Here is a 21646-nt window from a genome sequence, read left to right as displayed (position 1 = left end):
TTTTGTAACTCCATAGAAAAATCTGGGAATATCGAGACAGTAGCGTTGTTAAATTTGATAGGACTTTTTTGCCTCGCCATACGGAGGGCCGTATCTCTGTCCCTACAATTAAGGAGGCGGGCCAAGAAGGGTCTCGGCGGAGCGCCTGGAGGAGGAGATTTAGTTGGAACTCTGTGGGCCCTCTCCACAGCAAATGTGGGGGAGAATTCATCTCCCAGTATATCTCTGAGCCAGCCCTCCAAGAATTTTTCAGGTAGTTGACCTTCTGAGCGCTCCGGCAGGCCTATAATACGGATGTTATTTCGGCGTAGTCTGTTTTCCAGATCATCCGCCTTCTGTTTCCAGGCATTTATGGAGCCCGCCACTTTTGTCAATTTAGCTTCCATAGGTGTGGAGTTGTCCTCCAGGCGAGACACCCGTGATTCAACCTCTGTAATGCGGCCCCTCATAGACTGCATATCTTGACGAAGGCGCCCCACCTCAGAGTGCACCTCCTCTATCTTCCCAGTTAGAGATGTTCTAGTCAGTGATATAGCTTGCATCAGTTGTTCAGATGCCTGTTTCAGAGTTAAGTCCTCCTGATCTTCATCCCCCTCATCCTCGGAAGCACGATTTAGAACCTGGGTCTCAGATTTCCCCATAGGAGAAGTATTATTCTTTTTTGAGCGCAGATTATCAGGGAGGTCGGACCGTGTAAATTTTTTGAGCTTTTCAGCTGCACTTAGGGATTTGGTGCGATGTGCGGATGACATAGTGAGGTTCAGTTAGTATTTTAATAGGGTACAGTCACAGCCCGAACAATGCACCAATGTGGCACGATGCACAGACAGCTTATAGGGCCCTCTCAGCTGCGCACCACGTTGTTAGTGATATATTATGATCCAGCCCAGTGTATTCTCAGGAGGGAGAGGGATCCAGGAAGTAAATCCAGCGATAAACAAAGAGGACAGTGTCTGTACTAATTCTCAGGATTTCACCCAGGCAGCTATAGTATACACATAGGTCACGGCAGACCCGCACACACTGTGCAGGTAGTGGAGTGGGGGAGAAGATCCACTATGGCAAGCGCCAGGACCTGTCAGCGCTATATGTGGCGTTGTGCGGCACAGAGGAGAGGGAGTCCGGGGCCCGTTTCTCAAGGCACACACCGTGAGACTCCCCTCCCGTACCTTGAAGAGCTGCACAGGAGTCAGTCAGCTCTCTCCCATGCTGCAGGATCAGCTTCGCGCCTCCCGTCGTCAGCGCGCGCAGGCAGTGAAAATGGCCGCCGCTTCTTGTCAGCTCCGTCCTCCGTCCAGGCTCTCCCGGAGTCCGCCCGACCGAAGCCGCACCTCGCAGCCTCTCTGAAGCCAGGCACCTCCAGGCACCCAGGGAAGCACAGCGGTGGTTCGGAAGACCCCCGCGGGTAAGTATAAGCAGGGGTTTAAGTCAGGATAATGGGAGCTCCAGCCAGACGCGTCCTCTCAGCTCCGTTACATCGCCACGCCCCATCAATATTAAATTTTTGGTTTCTTTAACGTCTTATTTTTACTTAGAAGACTCCGTCACCTATTCCTAAAAATTAAGTAGACAAAAAGTCCCTCTTTCAAACAGATAAAGTCAATGGAGTCAAAAAAAAAAAAAAAAAAAAAAAAAAAAAAGATTCCCCCCAAAAATCCTTATTCAGCCCTCTTCTCGCAGCTTGAGACATTGGCTCCATGGACAAGGAACCGTACATCCTGCTATCTGGTTCTTATAACCACATGACTCTTCTACGAGGACTTCATGTCTTTACATCTCACGTCCCCATCTGCCCTGGCATCTTCTCACATGGCAGGTAAGGTGAGGCTCTTCCCAACATTCGGTCTTACATCATCCACCACATGTGATACTCTGGCCTACAGCCCAGAAACCTTTCAATGACCACACCTGGGATCATCAGATCCAAGACCCACAAGCTTTACCGCACCTAAGCCTAAGATGTCAAGAGAAGATTTCTGCGGTGAGGAGATCAAATCAACGATAACGGGCGGCCGTACCAAGTCGTTACGCTGTGATCACAATCTAATGTCTTGCAAGGCTAATCTGCAGCTCTATAGAGGATGCCAAGGTGAACTGCGATCATGGCAATGTCATACTATCCATTGTTTGCAAGACCAAATGTATCCCAGATACTTCCACATTGCAGAAATCATTATGCCGGTATGAAGGCACAAATATTAGGTCATCCTCCCCGGTGAATACAAGTGCTGCATTGATACACAAGCATGTATAGGAAGTTCACATTCTTCCAAGTGGTGTGACACATCAGTGCCATTGTCAGTCCGTACGGGGTGATGTCAATAATATGATAAATCTGTCAGTCCTAGTTATAATTATAATAGTTTCCATCACGCCCCACCCATTAATAACAAAGTACATGATTGTTCCTGCAGCATTACCTAACAGGCACACATTACATAACCAAAAAAGGTATCCGAGATCTTTCCATTTCAAGTAAGCAGGACATTAAGATTCAGCTGTTATTTACTGTACTTTTATGACATCAATCTAGAGGCACTGTCATATGTAATGTCATAGATTAGGAGACACTGTCGCATGATACTGTAGATTAGGAGACATTGTCATATTGGGAGGCACTGTCTGTGGTGTTGTAGATTAGGAGGCACTGCTTTAAGTGACGTAGATTAGGAGATACTGCTTTACACAACGTTGTAGATTAGGAGGCACTGTGGTACGTGAAGTAGTAAATAAGGAGGTATTGCTTTACGTGACGTTGTAGATTAGGAGGCACTGCTTTACGTGACGTTGAAGATTAGGAGGTACTGTGGTATGTGAGGTAGTAAATAAGGAGGTACTGCTTTACGTGATGTAGATTAGGAGGCACTGCTTTACGTGATGTAGTAGATTAGGAGGTACTGTGGTATGTGAGGTAGTAGATAAGGAGGTACTGCTTTACGTGACGTTTTAGATTATGAGGCACTGCTTTACGTGACGTAGATTAGGAGGTACTGTGGTACGTGAGGTAGTAAATAAGGAGGCACTGCTTTATGTGACATTGTTGATTAGGAGGTACTGTGGTATGTGAGGTAGTAGATAAGGAGATACTGCTTTACGCGACATTGTAGATTAGAAGGTACTGCTTTACGTGACGTTGTAGATTAGGAGGTACTGTTGTATGTGAGGTAGTAGATAAGGAGGCACTGCTTTACGTGACATTGTTGATTAGGAGGTACTGCTTTACGCGACGTTGTAGATTAGGAGGCACTGTGGTACATGAGGTAGTAGATAAGGAGGCACTGCTTTACGTGACATTGTTGATGATTAGGAGGTACTGTGGTACATTGATGTTTTAGATGTGAAATATTTTGCACCGTTCACACGAGACTCCTCAGAAATTGTGCTGCCGTTTGGTGCAGGGCGGGTTTGTATAATGTGTATATAACATGTATGACAATAAAAGAAAATGAATGGAAACGTGTCAGGTCTGTCAAGATGCCCCCTCATTCCAGTCTCGGCAGCACGGACATCTTTGTAGCCTGCAGTCAGTGAGGAGTCTGCAGCGAGCGAGAGTCCGACGTTTTCACTTCCGCTCGCTCCAGCATATTGCACTATCAGCAAAGTGGATGTGGTAAGAACCGCCCCCGAGGAACGCGACATGCGGTGAGAGCTTTTAGTTCTGCCCACGGCGATTTATGATGCAGATTTGAAAAGCAAAGACTGAATTGGCAGCAAAGAATTCTGCAAAGAAATCTCTCTCTGGTCATCCTGAGCCGAGTGATCAGCGTGGAGAATAATTGCCAGAATTACTGCAATTGTTCTTACACCTTCACAAGTTTTCAGTCCTTACAGTTGGTGCCTTTTTCATACAATAGACCAGACAATCCCCTTAAGAAAGGAAACATTGTTACCTTGGAAACTGTTTGCTCCGCCACCGTGCTCGGCCGCCGTTGTCGCGCGTCGATCCTGGCCTCCACAGGGAAGCTGCTTCTGTGAGACTTTAGTCTTTCCACCAGGAGGTAATATATGGCAGCAAAGTGATTGTAGCTACGGTCCTGTAACGACTGCAAGAAAACAGAACCATGTTATGGGCTCAAAATTAATGTGCAGTTTAAGCTGCAGACCTCGCTATCGAGCATTTTATCTCGCCTCTCGTCCACACCATTTCTCCCCTTTCATCCCATCTCTAGCGAGAATACATATTGCAGCTCAAATCAGTGCAGAGGCGGCTGTAATCACAGGACTTCAATCTAGCAAGTTCCCTCTCCAGAAACACAAGCAACTTGTAATTGTAGGCTGGGGTAAAATATTCAAAAATATTCTCTCCTTTCTTAAAGTTTTCTGACAACAGCAGGGTGGAAGTAAATGACTGCAGTAATGCATATTTAATGAGGCTGGAGGTTCGATGAGGCTCCGTAGCATTAGTACTTAAGTTGACATCAAGTGTTGCCTAACAATGCATACAAGTCTCAATCTCAAGGCCCCCATAAACACTACCGGAAAAAAAAATTGGCCAAAGAACGAAGAATAGATCTGAAATAAAAATAATCATCACCCATCATAATTCATCCATCATCCCAGTCCAAATCTGGATTATTTTGCATTTATTGGGGACCGTTACATTTCTATGCTCGATAATATTGTTCTCAGAAGAGATGGCACTGCCCATAGAGAAGTCTGCCGCAGATCACATGCATGCTCAGCTGTATTGAGGGTGCATGTGTCTGGGAGGGAGATATTAGGAAACAATTATTGGCAAAATGAGCCGAGACCCAATGAAGGTGTATAGGCACGTTACAACTGACCTAAATAGGGGACAATGCCCCCAAGTCGTTTGATCGATGGGCAATGATCAAGTAAGAGCGACCGTTCTGCACTGGCCCTGTCTCTTACCTCTATGGTCTTTTGCTGGTCTATCCCCAAGCTGTGCATGAGCCTCAGGACTTGCTCGTTGTGTTCCCCGATAGAAGCTTCCTTGTCTTGATTCTGTGCGTACAGGACGGGCCGGTTCACAGGAACCTCCGTCATCATCCATTTGTGCTCTTTGATTTGAGCAATTGAAAGACGTTTCGACGGCTCCAGCACCAACATCCTTCTAATTAAGTGCTCACATTCTAGAAAACCAAACAATAAAAAGCAAGAAAAACCATAAAGCAAAACTTATATTCATCCAAAATATTTAACAAAAAACTGCTCAAGTACGGATGGAAAGCTTCTTTCTAAAAAAAACAAAACGCAAAGCAAAAACATGGGAATAACTGAAAAGGGTGGAGATGGAGCAATAATTTTGGCGCCCTGGTGAAGACAACAGTACAAAAACGGCACATGGTTCGTGGGGCCCCTGTTAAATCTTTAGCTTTGGGGCTCCGGAGCTTCTTATTACTAGCTCAAACCTATTAAGACTTTCCAGATTCTGCGAGATTTTAGGGTTTCATACTTTGTTCTTACGCTAAATTGCGCTGGAGTAAGAAGCACAGGTTTTTTTTATAGAAGAAATCTAGATCTGCGCCATAGGTTATGCCAATTTATGGTGTCTGCCAGGCAGTGAGTCCAACAGTCTCACTTACTGTATCTAGTCACTAATGAAAAGAGCTAAAGTTTCCCAATTTTTTGCTTTGGCAAAAATGTGGGTTTTTTTTGTTTTTTTACACAAGAAAATCGTGGTAAAGCTTTGATAAATCCTCCTCTTTGCTTCATGATTTTTCGCCTATTTTGGATCTACTTTACCGAGTAGTAACAGTTTCTAAACCGTGATATACGTAAATCTTTTCTTCTCGCTGACAATTACATGCAGTTCTTGGCCTCGGAGCAAATAACAGACAACAAGCTACATGTTACTACATGCGGGGAAAAAAAAAGAAAGAAGTTAAATCGAAGAGAGTGTGCCTCGGGGGATCACAGTTTAATGAATCTCCATACGTCACAGCCTTAGCCCGAGGTCTGTGTTTCCACCACAAAGAATCTGGAGAAAGATTATGGCTTTGTTTCCATTATTAATCCTGTCATTCTTTACTTGTAAACATTCGGACAGGAAGGAGGGAAAACTAGATGGGACGAAGAATGACCTAGAAGCGTCTGTCTGTCACTAGGACGAGCGATACTGTGGGAAGATGCCAGACGTGCGTGAAAATAAAGTCAAAGCCAAACAAAGTGGAAACTTTCCCAAAATTTTGGAAAGAAAATATTGAAAGCCACCAAATCACATGAGTGACGTAGAGATACGGCAGAGCGGATTTCATTTCACCCGTTCTTTTGAGCACCAAGACAAGAAGGTTTCCTTGTGGTTCTAGGATAGACCGTGGACAAGACTTTGTTCCGCTTCTCTACATTTGTACGACTCCTACAAAACCAAAACTAGGATCTCAGAACATTTTTAATAATTTGGATGAGTTGTCCGGGATTCCAAAAATATGGTGGCTTACTTCCAGGAAGGGCACCACTTGTGTCTACAAGAGCTCAGCTATAGAGGTAGGCGCTGTTTTTTGGAAGAAAGCAGCCATGTACTTCTGATCCTGGATGTTGTACTTTCGGAATGCTCTTCTACTATATATACACATTCCCTTGTATTTGGTTTCGTTTCATGGAGGCTTCTGGAGGCAAGAATAGTGTATGCGGCAGGGCCAAATTTGGCATAAAAAACACTGACAACCTGACAGACTCTCGTCTAATCTCTCCTGAGAAAATGATTGGGCATTAGAGGGGTTGTCCGGTGAAAACAAGTCATCATGTATCCACGGGATAGGTAATCAGTGGAGGTCCAAATGCTTGAACCACCACCAAATTGGCATGTTTATCCCCATTAGGATGGAGCGGCAATGTGGTTGCTCCACCACCATTTCATTCATTCTCTATGGGGTAGTGGAGCCTTTTCTGGCAGCTCCTTAGAGTTTGAAAGGAGAGGTGGTTGGATGTCTGACCTGCTGCTACATTTTGTAATGGGAATAAAAGCTCCCCTTTATGATGATCAGCATTTGGACCACCATTGATCGTCAAGTTATCCACAATCCTGCAGATAGAAGATAACTTGTTTTCACTCAACCCCTTTAAAATCCAAACATGCCCAATCCTTCTCTTCCCCATCATCATCTGAGAGAGTCTGGTGGAAATCGGCAGATTTGGACAGCTGGGGTCATCTACGTAGGCTGAGAAGTAAAGAGATGAGGTAGGGCAACAACGTAACTTGGACACTCGGGAGCTGCAGCTAATTGGGCACCAAACCCTGTAGATGCTCTCATGGCAGCTGTTACTGGTTTTCATCTCTGGAAATTCAGGAAAAAAATAAAAAATAAAAATAGCAAAACAGCTACAAAGACTTCTCCCCCAAGAAGACGACATTGGTCAGAACCTACAGATAAACCTGGAGAACCGGCTCGCCAGACGAGGGCATTGGAAAGCCGAGCTCTGACGTCAGATCATCGCTATTCCCTTTATTATGCACAATCCCACGAGGGATATTTTGATTGCAAACATAAAAGTTAATTAAATGACGTTCAGAAACAAAACACCGAAGTAAAGAGGTTTTGTAAATGGATGGAAACACATGAACGCGTGACCGCATCGATCCTGCAGTGTTTTTAATTGTCAAGATACATTTCATTTACAGCAACTTGGAGCAGATGAGCCCGGACGGCGGAGCCTCCTGAAAGGTTCCTCCGCTCGGGAACAGGCTGCCTGAGAGATGGATGATGTGAAGGGAAATCCCTGGTGATCGTCTAGTTACCAAGATCACAAGAGCAAAGCATTGTGGGGAAAGTAACTGAAAGGTCACCACCATGATCGACTGCGAGCCCGAAATGGAGACGTTATAATCATATTAAAGCACACCCGCCATTTCAGGAGACTGTTAAGAAAATAAGCTGTGTGTCTACAGGAGAAAACGTTACTGGCTATTAAATAATGTCTATGCTGAATTGCTCGCCAGTTTTCCCCTCTGGGGGATTTATCTATAAGTTTCAGTTGTCTCTGAGCTAGAGGGTGTCCCCCTTACACAGCACACACAGACATGGAGGGATTCCTGCTCTCCTGTCTCTATGTATTGCATATTCAGAAGCATGGAGAACAATATACAGCAGTACTGAGCATCCAGCTCTAGGGGGAGAGAAAACAAGTACTAGAAAGCAGCAGCACAGTCTATGTATGTCTCTGCCTCTCGCTCTGCTCTTCGCTTCTCGTGTTCTCCGTAGACCTTAATAGCAGCAATACAGGTCCTTCTCAAAAAATTAGCATATAGTGTTAAATTTCATTATTTACCATAATGTAATTATTACAATTAAACTTTCATATATTATAGATTCATTATCCACCAACTGAAATTTGTCAGGTCTTTTATTGTTTTAATACTGATGATTTTGGCATACAACTCCTGATAACCCAAAAAACCTGTCTCAATAAATTAGCATATTTCACCCGTCCAATCAAATAAAAGTGTTTTTTAATAACAAACCAAAAAACCAACAAATAATAATGTTCAGTTATGCACTCAATACTTGGTCGGGAATCCTTTGGCAGAAATGACTGCTTCAATGCGGCGTGGCATGGAGGCAATCAGCCTGTGACACTGCTGAGATGTTATGGAGGCCCAGGATGCTTCAATAGCGGCCTTAAGCTCATCCAGAGTGTTGGGTCTTGCGTCTCTCAACTTTCTCTTCACAATATCCCACAGATTCTCTATGGGGTTCAGGTCAGGAGAGTTGGCAGGCCAATTGAGCACAGTAATACCATGGTCAGTAAACCATTTACCAGTGGTTTTGGCACTGTGAGCAGGTGCCAGGTCGTGCTGAAAAATGAAATCTTCATCTCCATAAAGCATTTCAGCCGATGGAAGCATGAAGTGCTCCAAAATCTCCTGATAGCTAGCTGCATTGACCCTGCCCTTGATGAAACACAGTGGACCAACACCAGCAGCTGACATGGCACCCCACACCATCACTGACTGTGGGTACTTGACACTGGACTTCAGGCATTTTGGCATTTCCTTCTCCCCAGTCTTCCTCCAGACTCTGGCACCTTGATTTCCGAATGACATGCAAAATTAGCTTTCATCAGAAAAAAGTACTTGGGACCACTTAGCAACAGTCCAGTGCTGCTTCTCTGTAGCCCAGGTCAGGCGCTTCTGCCGCTGTTTATGGTTCAAAAGTGGCTTTACCTGGGGAATGCGGCACCTGTAGCCCATTTCCTGCACACGCCTGTGTACGGTGGCTCTGGATGTTTCCACACCAGACTCAGTCCATTGCTTCCTCAGGTTCCGGTCACCTCTTCTCGTTGTACAGCGTTTTCTGCCACATTGTTTCCTTCCAACAGACTTACCATTGAGGTGCCTTGATACAGCACTCTGGGAACAGCCTATTTGTTGAGAAATTTCTTTCTGGGTCTTAGGGTATGTGCACACGTTGCGGATTTCTTGCAGAAATTTCCTGAAGAAAACCGGAAATTTTCTGCAAGAAATCCACATTTTTTTTTTTGCGTTTTTTTTTCCGTTTTTTTCGCTTTTTTTAGCATTCTGCAAGCGTAATTAGCTTGCAGAATGCTAAAGTTTTCCAAGCGATCTGTAGCATCGCTTGGAAAACTGACTGACAAGTTGGTCACACTTGTCAAACATACTGTTTGACAAGTGTGACCAACTTTTTACTATAGATGCAGCTTATGCAGCATCTATAGTAAAAGAGAGAATGTTTAAAAATAATAAAAAAAATAAAAAAATGCTTATACTCACCCAGACATCTCATCAGCGGCGTCCGTTCGTCTTCCTATAGCTGGTGTGTGCGCGCAGGACCTTCCGTGACGTCACGGTCACGTGAGCGGTCACATGACCGCTCACGACCAATCACAGGACAGTGACGTCATCGGCGAGGTCCTTCGCCGCACATCAGCTACAGGAACCGAACGGCAGCGTGCAGTGGAGGCGGGAAGACATCGAAGGTGAGTATATCGCTATTTTTTATTTTAATTCTTATTTTTTGACCACTTATATGGTGCCCAGTGCGTGGAGGAGAGTCTCCTCTCCTCCACCCTGGGTACCAACCGCACATAATCTGCTTACTTCCCGCATGGTGTGCACAGCCCCGTGCGGGAAGTAAGCAGATCAATGGACCCCTAGGTGTGCGGAATCCCCTGCAATTCCGCATTTTAATGAACATGTTGCTTTTTTTTCCGCGATGCGATTTTTTCGCGGAAAAAAAGGCTACATTTGCACAAAAAATGCGGAATACACTTAAAATAATAGGAGGCATATGTAAGCTTTTTTTCGCGTTTTTATCACGTTTTTATAGCGAAAAAACGCGAAAAAAACGCGAAAAATACTGAACGTGTGCACATGGCCTTACCCTCTTGCTTGAGGGTGTCAATGATGGCCTTCTTGACATCTGTCAGGTCGCTAGTCTTACCCATGATGGGGGTTTTGAGTAATGAACCAGGCAGGGAGTTTTTAAAAGCCTCAGGTATCTTTTGCATGTGTTTAGAGTTAATTAGTTGATTCAGAAGATTAGGGTAATAGGTCATTTAGAGAACCTTTTCTTGATATGCTAATTTATTGAGACAGGTTTTTTGGGTTATCAGGAGTTGTATGCCAAAATCATCAGTATTAAAACAATAAAAGACCTGACAAATTTCAGTTGGTGGATAATGAATCTATAGTATATGAAAGTTTAATTGTAACCATTACATTATGGTAAATAATGAAATTTAACACTATATGCTAATTTTTTGAGAAGGACCTGTATAATCCCTCAGTTTGCTGGTATTTCGTCTTGTGCAACTCAGATTTTAGCTCTATTTCATTCAGAGTGAATGAGTTCAGGATGTAGGGGAGGGAGGAGAAGTGGCTCATATGTGGGCAAAGCAGCAGATTTATCTGATATACTATCTTATGCTGAACGCAACAACTAAACGCTACACCGATGCCTTCACACTGTGCCAGCCTTAGCACTGGTTGTCTATCCACTATAAAATCCAATGTCAGTGCATTACTCTTAATCACAAAGCTCTCCACAGTGCTGCACTTCTCTTAACGGCGTCTACCTTAGCTCTCTGTTCTAATGATCAAACACTAAGGGCATATTTACAAGTGCCGATCGTGGACGATAAAGGACTGCCGATAAAGGACTGCCGATAAGCTACATGCAAGCAGATTGGTAGCAGTTTACTGGCCTGTTTAGACCAGCCGACCAAACTTCTATATGCCCAAAATGATTAACGCTGTGTACATCATGTTTACATGGGATGATGTGCTGCAGAAAATTAAAATCTTTATGTTTGCTTAAATGTCATCGCACCCGACGAATGAGCAGTTTGTTCATTTTTCAGGCATTTATGTCGTGTTTGGATGGGCCGATAATAGAGTAATGAGGAAGCTTAGGCAGCACATCTTTTTTTTCTTATGATCACTGTTCCCAATTATCGGTTCCTATAAACTGGCCTTAACATCCTCCAAAATCAGAACCTCCCCTTCAAACTCCAAGAGTTCTCTCATGCCGCACAACTTCTCTGGATTGCACTATGCCGGACAATCAAGCAACCTCAAATATCTAGTTTCAAGAGTGCCCTATAAAAAATACTGGCTGTTGGCTATAGCATTTACTGTACAAATCTGGCACTTTTTTGCCTTTTGTGACACCCGCATTGCCGCAGATTGTAAGCAGCTGTAACCAGGGCTTTCACCATTACATTAGTGCAGTCTATGGTGGATGGCTGACAGCAGCAGAAGTCGGCTACCGGTTACTAACGTTTAAGGAGTAGTAGATCATTTCCTAAAAAAAATAACACGAGATCCAGAAGATGGCAGTAAGTGGACCTGGTCATAGAAACATCAGTCCACATTTACTAAACTATTTGTGCTTTCATGGCTTTACTTCAATTTTCTTTTTTAAAGAACTAGGCACATCATTTTGCAAAAGAAAACAACCCCAAAAAGGTAGGTATGTGGGCTACAGCCATGCATGGACAAAGCTGTAAATAATGCCCCCTTTCTCTCTCAATTTTTTTTTTTTTTTTAAAGAAAAGGCTTTTCTTGTGCTGCACTAGTTCTTTAGAATGCACTACCCTAGACAGTCAGGTAAATCCTTAATTTTACATGTGCCCTAAAAACGCATCGGATCCACATCAAAATCCTAATTATACAAATAGTTCTGCAGATTTAAACTGCAGATTTCACCGCTGTTGCTTTAAAAAGGGTTGAAAATGAGCAACGGGTCAACTGAGGTGCAAAACATTTCTGCAGCATGTGGACAGGCATTTTTTAAAATGTCACCAACATGGTAGACGTGGCATGATTTCCATCCGGTGTAGAATCGCCCTTACTCTACCTGCAAATCTCTCCAGACCATGTACCGGTATGTATCCACCACACATCTACATAAGGATGCATTCAGACGTACCAGAAAATTAGTCCGAGATCAGACCACAAAGCACGGACTGGCCACGGGTTTCCCAACCTGAGTGTTACAGCGTCATAAACATACATGAAGCATCCGTGCATTGTGGACAATCTCGGACCCATTTGCAGGGACATCTGAATGCGCCTTAAAGTTGATAGCACAAGTCATTAGTTTAGAGTCTGGCTGCAAACGGACAAGACCCAGAGTCCAGCTGACTGTGAAACGAACCTCCACAAATCCAGCAATTTGTGCGAGTGCGAGATCCTGACACCCAAGAAATGAATCAAGGTAATTTGCAGTCGTTAAGAAGAAGTCATCTCCAGCTCTTCCGCCCTGTGCACTCTCCAACGCCTGGGTTTTTCCTTATCCCGAGTCTTCGTTCCTGGCAGCCGCCTGCTCATTATGAAGCGTGTGCAGAGCTCGTCTGGCGGGTAATTATATTGGGCCAGGCGAGCGCTGCTGATTCAAGGCTTTAGGCCGAGACACCACGTTTTCCCCACCTCACATTACAGGTTGCTGAGGACAGCGGAGGCTACTTAGAAGCATCTTCCCAGCAAGGTGTGGTTTTATTTCTGAGAGACCCGTCTCTGAGGACCTCTGTATACACCAATAAAAAAAGCATCGGAGGAATAAAAGCTAAAGAAAAAAAAAACAAAAAAAAAAAACGGGACTTTGTGCATCTTACGGTCCATGGCAGATGGCTTAGGAACGCCTCTGTAGGTCATTATTGCCTTTGCTTTATTAATTACATGCACTGAGCAAATGTCGCTAATTATCTGCAGATGTAACAAAGGACGTAGCGTCACGGTGTACAGCACAGTGTGCACTGGGTGCAGGACGAGCGTGTCATATGCATAAGGCATCAGTATGAAGGGTCTGGATTACAGGACAATTACAGTGGAGACCGCCTATTGATTTCCGGTATGGCGAGGTCTTGGAAGGCAGTTAGCATGGTGGAATTAAGGAGATGTGGAGACCTTTTTGGAGCCTTTAGGGGGTTGGTGGCTGTTGTCGAACACCATAAGGAGTGCAGTACTTGGATAGAGTAACCACCTTCCGAAAGGCTGCAGTGCAACTTGCCATTAAGCCTTGGTACTGCTTCAATACAGCCATCCCGGAACCAATTTTAAGGGATTTGGCCAAGACTGAAAGTTCAAGGACTCCCATCGATCTGGAGAATGGAGGTCTACAGAGCTTAGTCGAGTGCTCTGTTCATGGTCTATCGAGCTACCAGATATCGCAGAGCACAGCACTCCGCTATCTCCAGCAGTCCCATAAAGAATGAAAGGAGCAGAAGTGCGCATGCTCAACTTCCGTAATACCAGTCTTCTGGATTGACGGAGTTCCCAGCGGTCGGACCTCTTACAATCAGTGGTTATCCCTCATCCTATAACAAGGGGATAACTCCCATTCTCAATAAAGCCCCCCTTAAAGGTTCATCTGGGTTTAGAAATTATCAATATTAGATTGGTCGGGGTCATATTCTTGGAACCTGCGGCGATCAGCTGATTGAAGGCGTCTACCTGCATTACGTCCATTATGGCGGTCAACACTCTGCGACCGCGCTACTAACCAGACCGTGTGCATGTAGCCAACATGATGCAAATATTGAAAACGTGGCCGAATTGGCCATGCCAGACTCCCACCAATCTAACGTTGATAGAAGATTTTAAAATCCCTATAAAAGACAGGGACTGATGAGCGACGATCCCAGACCACCAGTGTGTGAGCGATGGGCGCGGGAATGGGGATCTTCCTATGCCGACACCTAGGACTCGTTGGATCATTACATGATCACGTCAACAACAAGCATCGCTGCATTTGTCGTGTTAATCATCCTCGTTACATTATTCATGAAAAAGCGAGTTGTACCTTCAGACATGAAATACGGGATCCGGAATCTTCCCTCCAGCACTCGCTGTCTCAGGATCGGGAGCGTAGGGCCGTCGAAGGGTAAAGCTCCGCACACCAGGACATACAGAACGACACCCATACTCTGCAGGAGAACAGTGAGCGGAGAGGATATCAATGAGTTCAGAGCGATATTAACATTTTCTACCCATTTACCAAAGTCACACACATATAGAAGTACCCATATATCCAGCTGAGGGCCCTCGTACTGCTGCCCCTCAAACACTTCTGGTGCAGCATACGGTGGGCTGCCACACCATGTGGCTAGGGGCTCTCCGGTCTTGTAGAAGTTGCCAAAACCAAAGTCTGTAAAAAACAAAAAAAAACATGATAAATGTAAAACGGGATTATTATAAAACATACGATGAGATGCAGATCTGCATTACAGGACATTGTTGCAGTGTGGATGATGGACAGAGATAGGGATGTTGCGGCCATTAGTGGTTTTGGCAATGCACTGTAAGCTTAAAATGGTCCCTGTAATTTCAGACAACTTTGTCTCAGTTTTTAGTTAATGTTACAGATCCACAATCTGAAAAATCACTATTTATAAATTATGTCATCTTACCACCCAAAAAAAATGCAAGCTGGAAGGTTGAGCAAAGGCTGTTCTAGCACCTACAGTGCTGGCAGAACACCGGTGAAGAGGAACAGAGTTGATAAGTTGCAAAGCATGACATTCATGCCAGTTCCTGGATATTAGACTGGTAACTGCAACAAAAACTTGCGGGAGATGCTTTTCTACAGGTAGCAGGCTATTAGAACGTTTTGCTCGTGATGATTTTGTATTTGTTTTGACCGGACACATTTATATCCATGTCTCAGCTGATAACAGGACTGTGAGTACATTAGTAAGTTATAGACTTTTTTTCCCCCACTTGTACCAGAAAACCCTTTACATATTCCAAAGGTCATGGAATGTACACAGAGGGGGTCTCGTAACGAAACGACATGGTATAATCATATTGGTCGTCAACTACAACAGACGTAATGTCTGGACAACCGGCCTCAGGGCACGAGCCACATTGTTATACTCTATCCGGCCAAAAAAAACACGTATGGAACGTTTAACTGATTGCAGGGTCCTGCAATAGGGAAAAACAAGTGTCCATTTCATAGGGGCTCCAATATAGGCTTCGAAACGCAGCGCATAGGAACCGGTGACATCATCGTGATGCAATAGACCGATAATATTGATTTTGAAGCCAAATTTGTCTCTGAAAATCTATATCAACTGTGTCACTGCATCGACCTGCTGGGAAGACTAAAAATAACCACAAAAGGGGGGGTGGATCAGAACCCAGCATCTCTCTCCCCCCTACAAAGCAGGAAATCACAGCACCACCTCTCATATCTATCACTGACTAATCAGATACCTGTAAACTCAGCTGTGCCATCTGCCGCTGGGAAAACTAGTAACTCCACAATGTTAATGCTTTTTTTCTCAGGCCAAAACCAGGAGAAATTTCTAAATGATATTAAGACAGTCATATACATTGTATGGCGGCCAACAGCTCACCCTCCCGACCAACAGCTCACCCTCCCGACTTCCCCGTTACCGATGCATTCTTATTTCAACGGGGTAGAAGAAATGATGGGTGTCTGATAAAAAAAGGATCACAAAGATTTGCAGGACCCCGGTCCAGGGACCACGTCAGTAGTCCATGGCTGCCTGACCTGTGCCCTTCGAACCCTCTAGATTCCTGGAATCCCGATAGGTCTGGCGTGATGTCATCATTGCGTTATGATGCATGGTCCTACTAGTTAAAAGTGGCACCAGGGATGCCAACAGGTAGGCAGCCATTCACCATGGCTTGGTCTGGAGGTCCGTGAACTACTGACGAGGCAGCGGTGCCACAGGTGTCCAGAGAATCTTTTCGATAATCTCTACTGACCTATTTCATGGGAGAACAAAAAGATTGGGACTGGTGAAATCCAACATGTCAGACACCTCTACTCTCCAATAACACAATTTGGGGTGGAGGGGCTGCCAGCACAGGTCACAGGAGAGAACACTGCGCCCCTCAGGCTATGTGCACACGTTCAGGTTTTTTCGCTTTTTTTGAGCTAAAAACGCTATAAAAACTCATTAAAAACGCATGCATTATGCATTCTATCATTTAGAAAGCATTCTGCATGTTTTGTGCACATGGATGCGTTTTTTTCCGCGAAAAAAACGCATCGTGGTAAAAAAATGAGCATGTTTATTAATTTTGCAGATTTTCTGTGTTTTTCCCGCAATTCTATGCATCTGGGAAAAACCGCAAAAAACGCATCAAAAATGCGTCAAAAAACGCGGAAAAAAACGCATGCGGCTTTCTGGCAGAAACTTCCGTTTTTTCCAGGAAAATTTCTGCAAGAAATCCTGACGTGTGCACATACCCTTATTCCCAGCACCACTAACAGCATTGTGTGCCGGGGTTATATTGGCAGTGGAAATATCTGTAGAGCTTCCGAAAAAAAAAAAAAAAGAGAGGAGGACGACTTTAACGATCATTCGTCCCCTACTGTTCAGCTACTTCTAAAATCTCTCCAATGCTGATATGTTGGCAGAGACCGGAGTTACCCTGGGATCTGCGGCAATTAAAACAACAGCTGCGTTACTGTGCCTGACCCGTATCTGCACAGACAAGTGAACGCCATGTGTCCCTCCAAACAGCGGAGCGACGCCCCGATGAAGCGTGTGGTCAGAATACCCCCAAAAACTCCTGTGGAGCTGTCGCACACAAACCGGAGGCTAAATAACAGCAGAGGCTTTGTGACAGACAGATGGACAGAAACGTGTCTGTGCAGCTGTCAGGATGGGAACGTCGGCTGCGCCCTCCCCACACAGCGAGACGCCTCATTTCTAGGGGCAGAATACTGACCAAGTCCACCTCCCTCCATTACTGAGGTTACATAACAAGAATCTATAATTACCGGGATTGGGAATACAAGCTGCACAGAGAACAGAGTGTTCCTCAACCTCTGCAGGAACGTCATCCCCCGGACCCACACTGTAAACACTGTACCTGAGGGGCCGCACTCTGGGACGCACGGGATACGCTTTATTATTACTATACATACAATGCGGGTCATTATGTCGCCGTACCGAATGACCCGAAGTCCAGAATGAAGGCATTGATGCACGAGTGACATGCGGATACGTAAAAGATTGTAGAAAAACTCACATGGCACAAATATAGATCCAGATTTCAATTCCATTATTAAATAGAATTTTGACCTGATGAGGCTGGTGTGCTTAATCTACAAAAATTTAAATCATGGAAGAATGGCTTTACAATGCTAAAAGAAATATCAGTATATATATATATATATATATATATATATATATATATATATATATATATATATATATATATATATATTTTTATTTTTTTTTTTATTTTTTTTTATTTATTTATTATTATTATTTTTTTAAGAGTCCTGGACTCCTAAAATTCTCATTTTAATATTAGAGGATGGCTTGTGACGGTTTCCCTGCCCAAGTGCAATATACCAGCCTCATCAAGACTCAGATCTAATTTCATGTATGATGTCTGGTGAAATCACACCAATTTCCGTAGTAAAAAAATAATTCTGACAGTTTGCTTTAAAAGGCTCCCACGTGGATCGGAAGATTTATTACCAAAGCTGAACTTTATTCTGGAGACATCACGTATTCGATAAATCCAGACGCTGCTTTTCAGGCATAAAGACATTAAGACACGAGTAATTCTCTGCATATTATTTAAGTGCAGCGCGGCCCTAATCTGAGGTGCGAATGTGGGATTTCATGCTGATGTGCGCCATGCTAGCCAACACATCTTCTCGGCTGGCATCGGCAGCGGCAGATCGGCTGTTTACATTTGGCTGCGGAGCTGCCAGCAGTCACAAGATTAGCCATAGGACATGCGGTTAGCAGCAGTCTCACATGCACGTAGCTGTCACTGCTCCAAGTCATTACATCAGACGTGGAGGTCAGCTCAGGAACACAGGCAGAAAAAGGCAGAAGCAGCTCGAATCTATAGACTAGCGCCGAACAGAAAACATCACTGAGAAACTACTAAAAATGTGGGAGCATATTTACCAACGCCAAATTTTGTCGCGTGCCTTTTTGCACAAAAACTTACAACTTCTATTGACAGTTAAAAAAAAAATAAAAAATTGGGAGGGGGGGGGGGGGAAGGAGAGGAGCATAATTTAGATGTTTTCATGCATTTTTCAGCTCTAAATGCAATTTTTGTTCCAAAGCTTACAGCTAAGGTGGTTCCTGATCCACTTAAATATAGAGTCACATGGTGCGCATGTGAAATGGAAGCAAATTTTGTATTTTTTAGTCGGGTGCATGCGCAGAGCAAGCCGAGCAAGCAGAGCTTCTCATTATGGAGCGCCCCCAAGTGTAGGGCAATGGGGTACTCGGTACCGGGTCTCTCTCGGTTCTGGGGATGTCACGGTGGCCCGACCCGGCCCGTGGCCCTTCTGAGGGGCGTCCAATTAAAGGTGTGAAGTTTGTCTAGTGTTCGTGACGCCACCTGTGGTATTTGGTCAAGGTGACCGACGCTGCTAGGGGTCCGCTGGGGTGATGGAATGGCAGCTAGATGGTATACCTTCCCACAGGTGAAGTATGTCCCCAGGGCTTCCCAGATGTGTAGGTGGTGATGGTGGACGTTGTAAGGCGCAATGAATAACGAGGACACAAAGGTTGCAGTCTCTACCTTTTACTGAAGACTTCAGGGTCCACAGTCCAGAGTACCGTTCACAGGGCAGGCAGAGTCCGGCCAGTCTGAAGGCACATCCAGAGTTCCCTTATCCAGGTGGAAATCAGTAGCCTTCCTACTAGCGCCTGTGTATTGTAGTACCTCCCTGCTGAGCACCACGGGATAGTCCTCACAACTTTCGTGGATGTTTCTAATCTTCTCTCTCTCTGTCCCCCAGATGGTATGGATAGGACAACCCGTATGACAGGTAGGCCTGGAGCTTATTTATAGTGACCCTAGAGACGCCCCTCTCCCACAATTTGCCTCCGTGTCTTCTTAGGTATTAAGGTCGGGCAGCCAACTTGGAATCAACTGTCCTGCCGGTCTCTGAAGTAATACGTAGAGTCTATTACTCCCTCGGTGTTCCGGCCACCGGCTACACGCCTCAGAAGGAGGCTGCCGATCTTGGGGCAGAACTCCTCCCGGTATTATCTCCTTGTGCTGTGACTTCGTTTCTCACTCTCCACAATACACTTCTCTTCATGTCCTTTCTTAGGATGCTGCCGCAATGGGTGCAGGCGCAGCTCCGTAACTATCCATCTCGTGCTTGGCCTCTGTCAGGATCCCACCCCTGACAGGGACCCTCTGTCTGCAGCTCAGATGTTCCTCCTTCTCCCCCTGTCTGCCTGACAGGTCGTCTCTGGGTCGAACCCAGGTAGCTGCTCCTGACTTCCTATCCAACCCACCAGTTTTACCCGTGTGTGAGGAGTGGCCTTGTAGATAGAAGCAAGGCTCCCCCTGGTGGACTGGAGTGTGAGGTGTAGTGTGTGACTGTGATACCTGGTCAGGTGAACTCCTTTAGTACCATCATATGTAACATCACTCCCCCTGGTGGAAGAGCAACATTACTGCAGCGACCAGGACTCTGGGGCGCTGCATTTACATACCTAATAGGGCAATCTTCTACTGATGACAAAGGCAGCGATGAGAATGACCACGAAGACTATGCTGCCTGCCACGGACACCAGAAGCACAGTAGGATTGGTTCCTTCACCGATCATTGGAGATGGCATTCTCTGGGCCATGTTGTGAGATCTCTCTGCTGCCAGCTTCATGCTATGTGCCTCATGTCTGCTGCTTGCTCTGTGCATGCTCACTGTGTGCATAGGGATGTCACCGAGTCATGGAATCTCACAGCTGGGGCATCACGTAAAGGGCACAGGAATAATAAGTGTGGTATATTCAAGAATTTTTAAATTTTTTTGTTATGCATTAAAGGCAGCCATTACATTTTAGGAATGTCATAGAAACTACCTAAAAATAAATAAGTATAACAAATATATAAAAAAAAAAAACAAAAAAAACTTTCAACACCCAAGAAGCGCTTATGACAAACTGATTGTGTTTGACCATAAGCTGAACTTCAGCCATGAAAAAAGTGCTCATGATGGAAATGATGGCAAAGACAACGTCCCTGCAGCTACACGACGACGTCCCTGCAGTCACACAACGATGTCCCTGCAGCCCCACGGTGACGTCCCTGCGGTCATCAATGAGCCTAATCTGATTGTTGGAGCCATGAATAGCTCTTGTATAATCCGAGTCATACAATAAAGCTTTATGTTAAAATAAATTGATAACAAATGTAAAAATAAAGAAATGTATGGAGACCGCTGGTAATGAATCACGGGGTCTGAATCCGTCAGTCACTCGCGCATATCTTAACCTTATATGCCTTCTGGGTCAGATTTTATGTAGGGTTTGTGCATACCGTTCTGATTTTCTTGGCACTCGCGTGTTTTTAGGACATGTCAGCCAGATGTACGACCGAGTCCAAGAAAATGATGAAACTGCGTCACATTCAGCAGCCAAATTAATCCTGGCAAGTTCTCTGGCTTGCACTTTACGGGTCAATTTAGTTTGCTGACATGTCTCTGATTCGAGTGGTGGTGACTCATGATCATTCAGAAAGCCCTCACCTTAGGCAAGACATCTGGTCACATGGAGAACAACGCGTTTCGCATGTTAGAGAAAACATTAAACTGAGCACGGAGGGTCTTTGTTTTTTTTCTTTTGTGCTTTCATCTATTCTTCAATTTCAATGGTTCTGGGGTGGGTCCAAAAGACTAACTAGGATCTAAAGGAGCCAAGAACCAATGTGCAATATTGGATATATAGTTTTTTGTCTGGACTCCCACCGACTTCCAGAATGGGGCACTTTTATCTATTAGAATTAAAATCGGAAGTGTGCTTGCCAGACCACTGAAGAACAGGTGGTAACTTTTAGATAGTTGGAGGTCCAATAACTGCGACATAACCGGGCACTTATTATCGGCTTCCATATTTGACCGTTTTAATCAACGAGGCGCATCGGACTAGATTTATCAAAATTTAAAAGATGGGCACAGCCCATGCTGGGATCAGAACACCAGGCCAGACTTCTGGGTCTCCTGACCTGAGCCAAGGCCTTCTCTCTTGGTAAGGCTTCATAAGTTTATCCCAGCTTTTCTGAACTGAGGGCAGTCAGTGTTTTAGTGACGTGTGAAACAAACCTTTGTTCCTTATATCAACCAATAAGAGCAGCTTAAAAGAGAACTCGTCATAGGATTTTTTTTATTTTTTATCATTATTTAAATTGAGTGTCTCCTCCAACTGCCACTGCTCCACAGATTCCGGAACAGTTTTTCATTTCCTTCTGTGCCCCTC

The 21646-nt window shown here is 44.7% G+C and overlaps 1 protein-coding gene across 1 annotated transcript in view; it reads right to left on the bottom strand.

The window, feature by feature from the left end:
- SIK2 (salt inducible kinase 2) overlaps positions 1-21646 on the bottom strand; it is a 115951-nt gene that overhangs the window by 25051 nt on the left and 69254 nt on the right. Inside the window, exons 5-8 of the mRNA XM_077249755.1 lie at positions 14443-14567; positions 14223-14346; positions 4873-5093; positions 3891-4043 (exon numbers count right to left, since the gene is read on the bottom strand). Of these exons, the coding sequence (XP_077105870.1) occupies positions 3891-4043; positions 4873-5093; positions 14223-14346; positions 14443-14567 (623 nt within the window). The remainder of the gene's footprint in view (positions 1-3890; positions 4044-4872; positions 5094-14222; positions 14347-14442; positions 14568-21646) is intronic.

The sequence above is a fragment of the Ranitomeya variabilis genome, chromosome 4, assembly GCF_051348905.1.
Source record: "Ranitomeya variabilis isolate aRanVar5 chromosome 4, aRanVar5.hap1, whole genome shotgun sequence".
NCBI lineage: Eukaryota > Metazoa > Chordata > Amphibia > Anura > Dendrobatidae > Ranitomeya > Ranitomeya variabilis.
The sequence above is the reverse complement of the archived record's forward strand: the minus strand, read 5'-3'. Positions and strand labels throughout refer to the sequence as shown.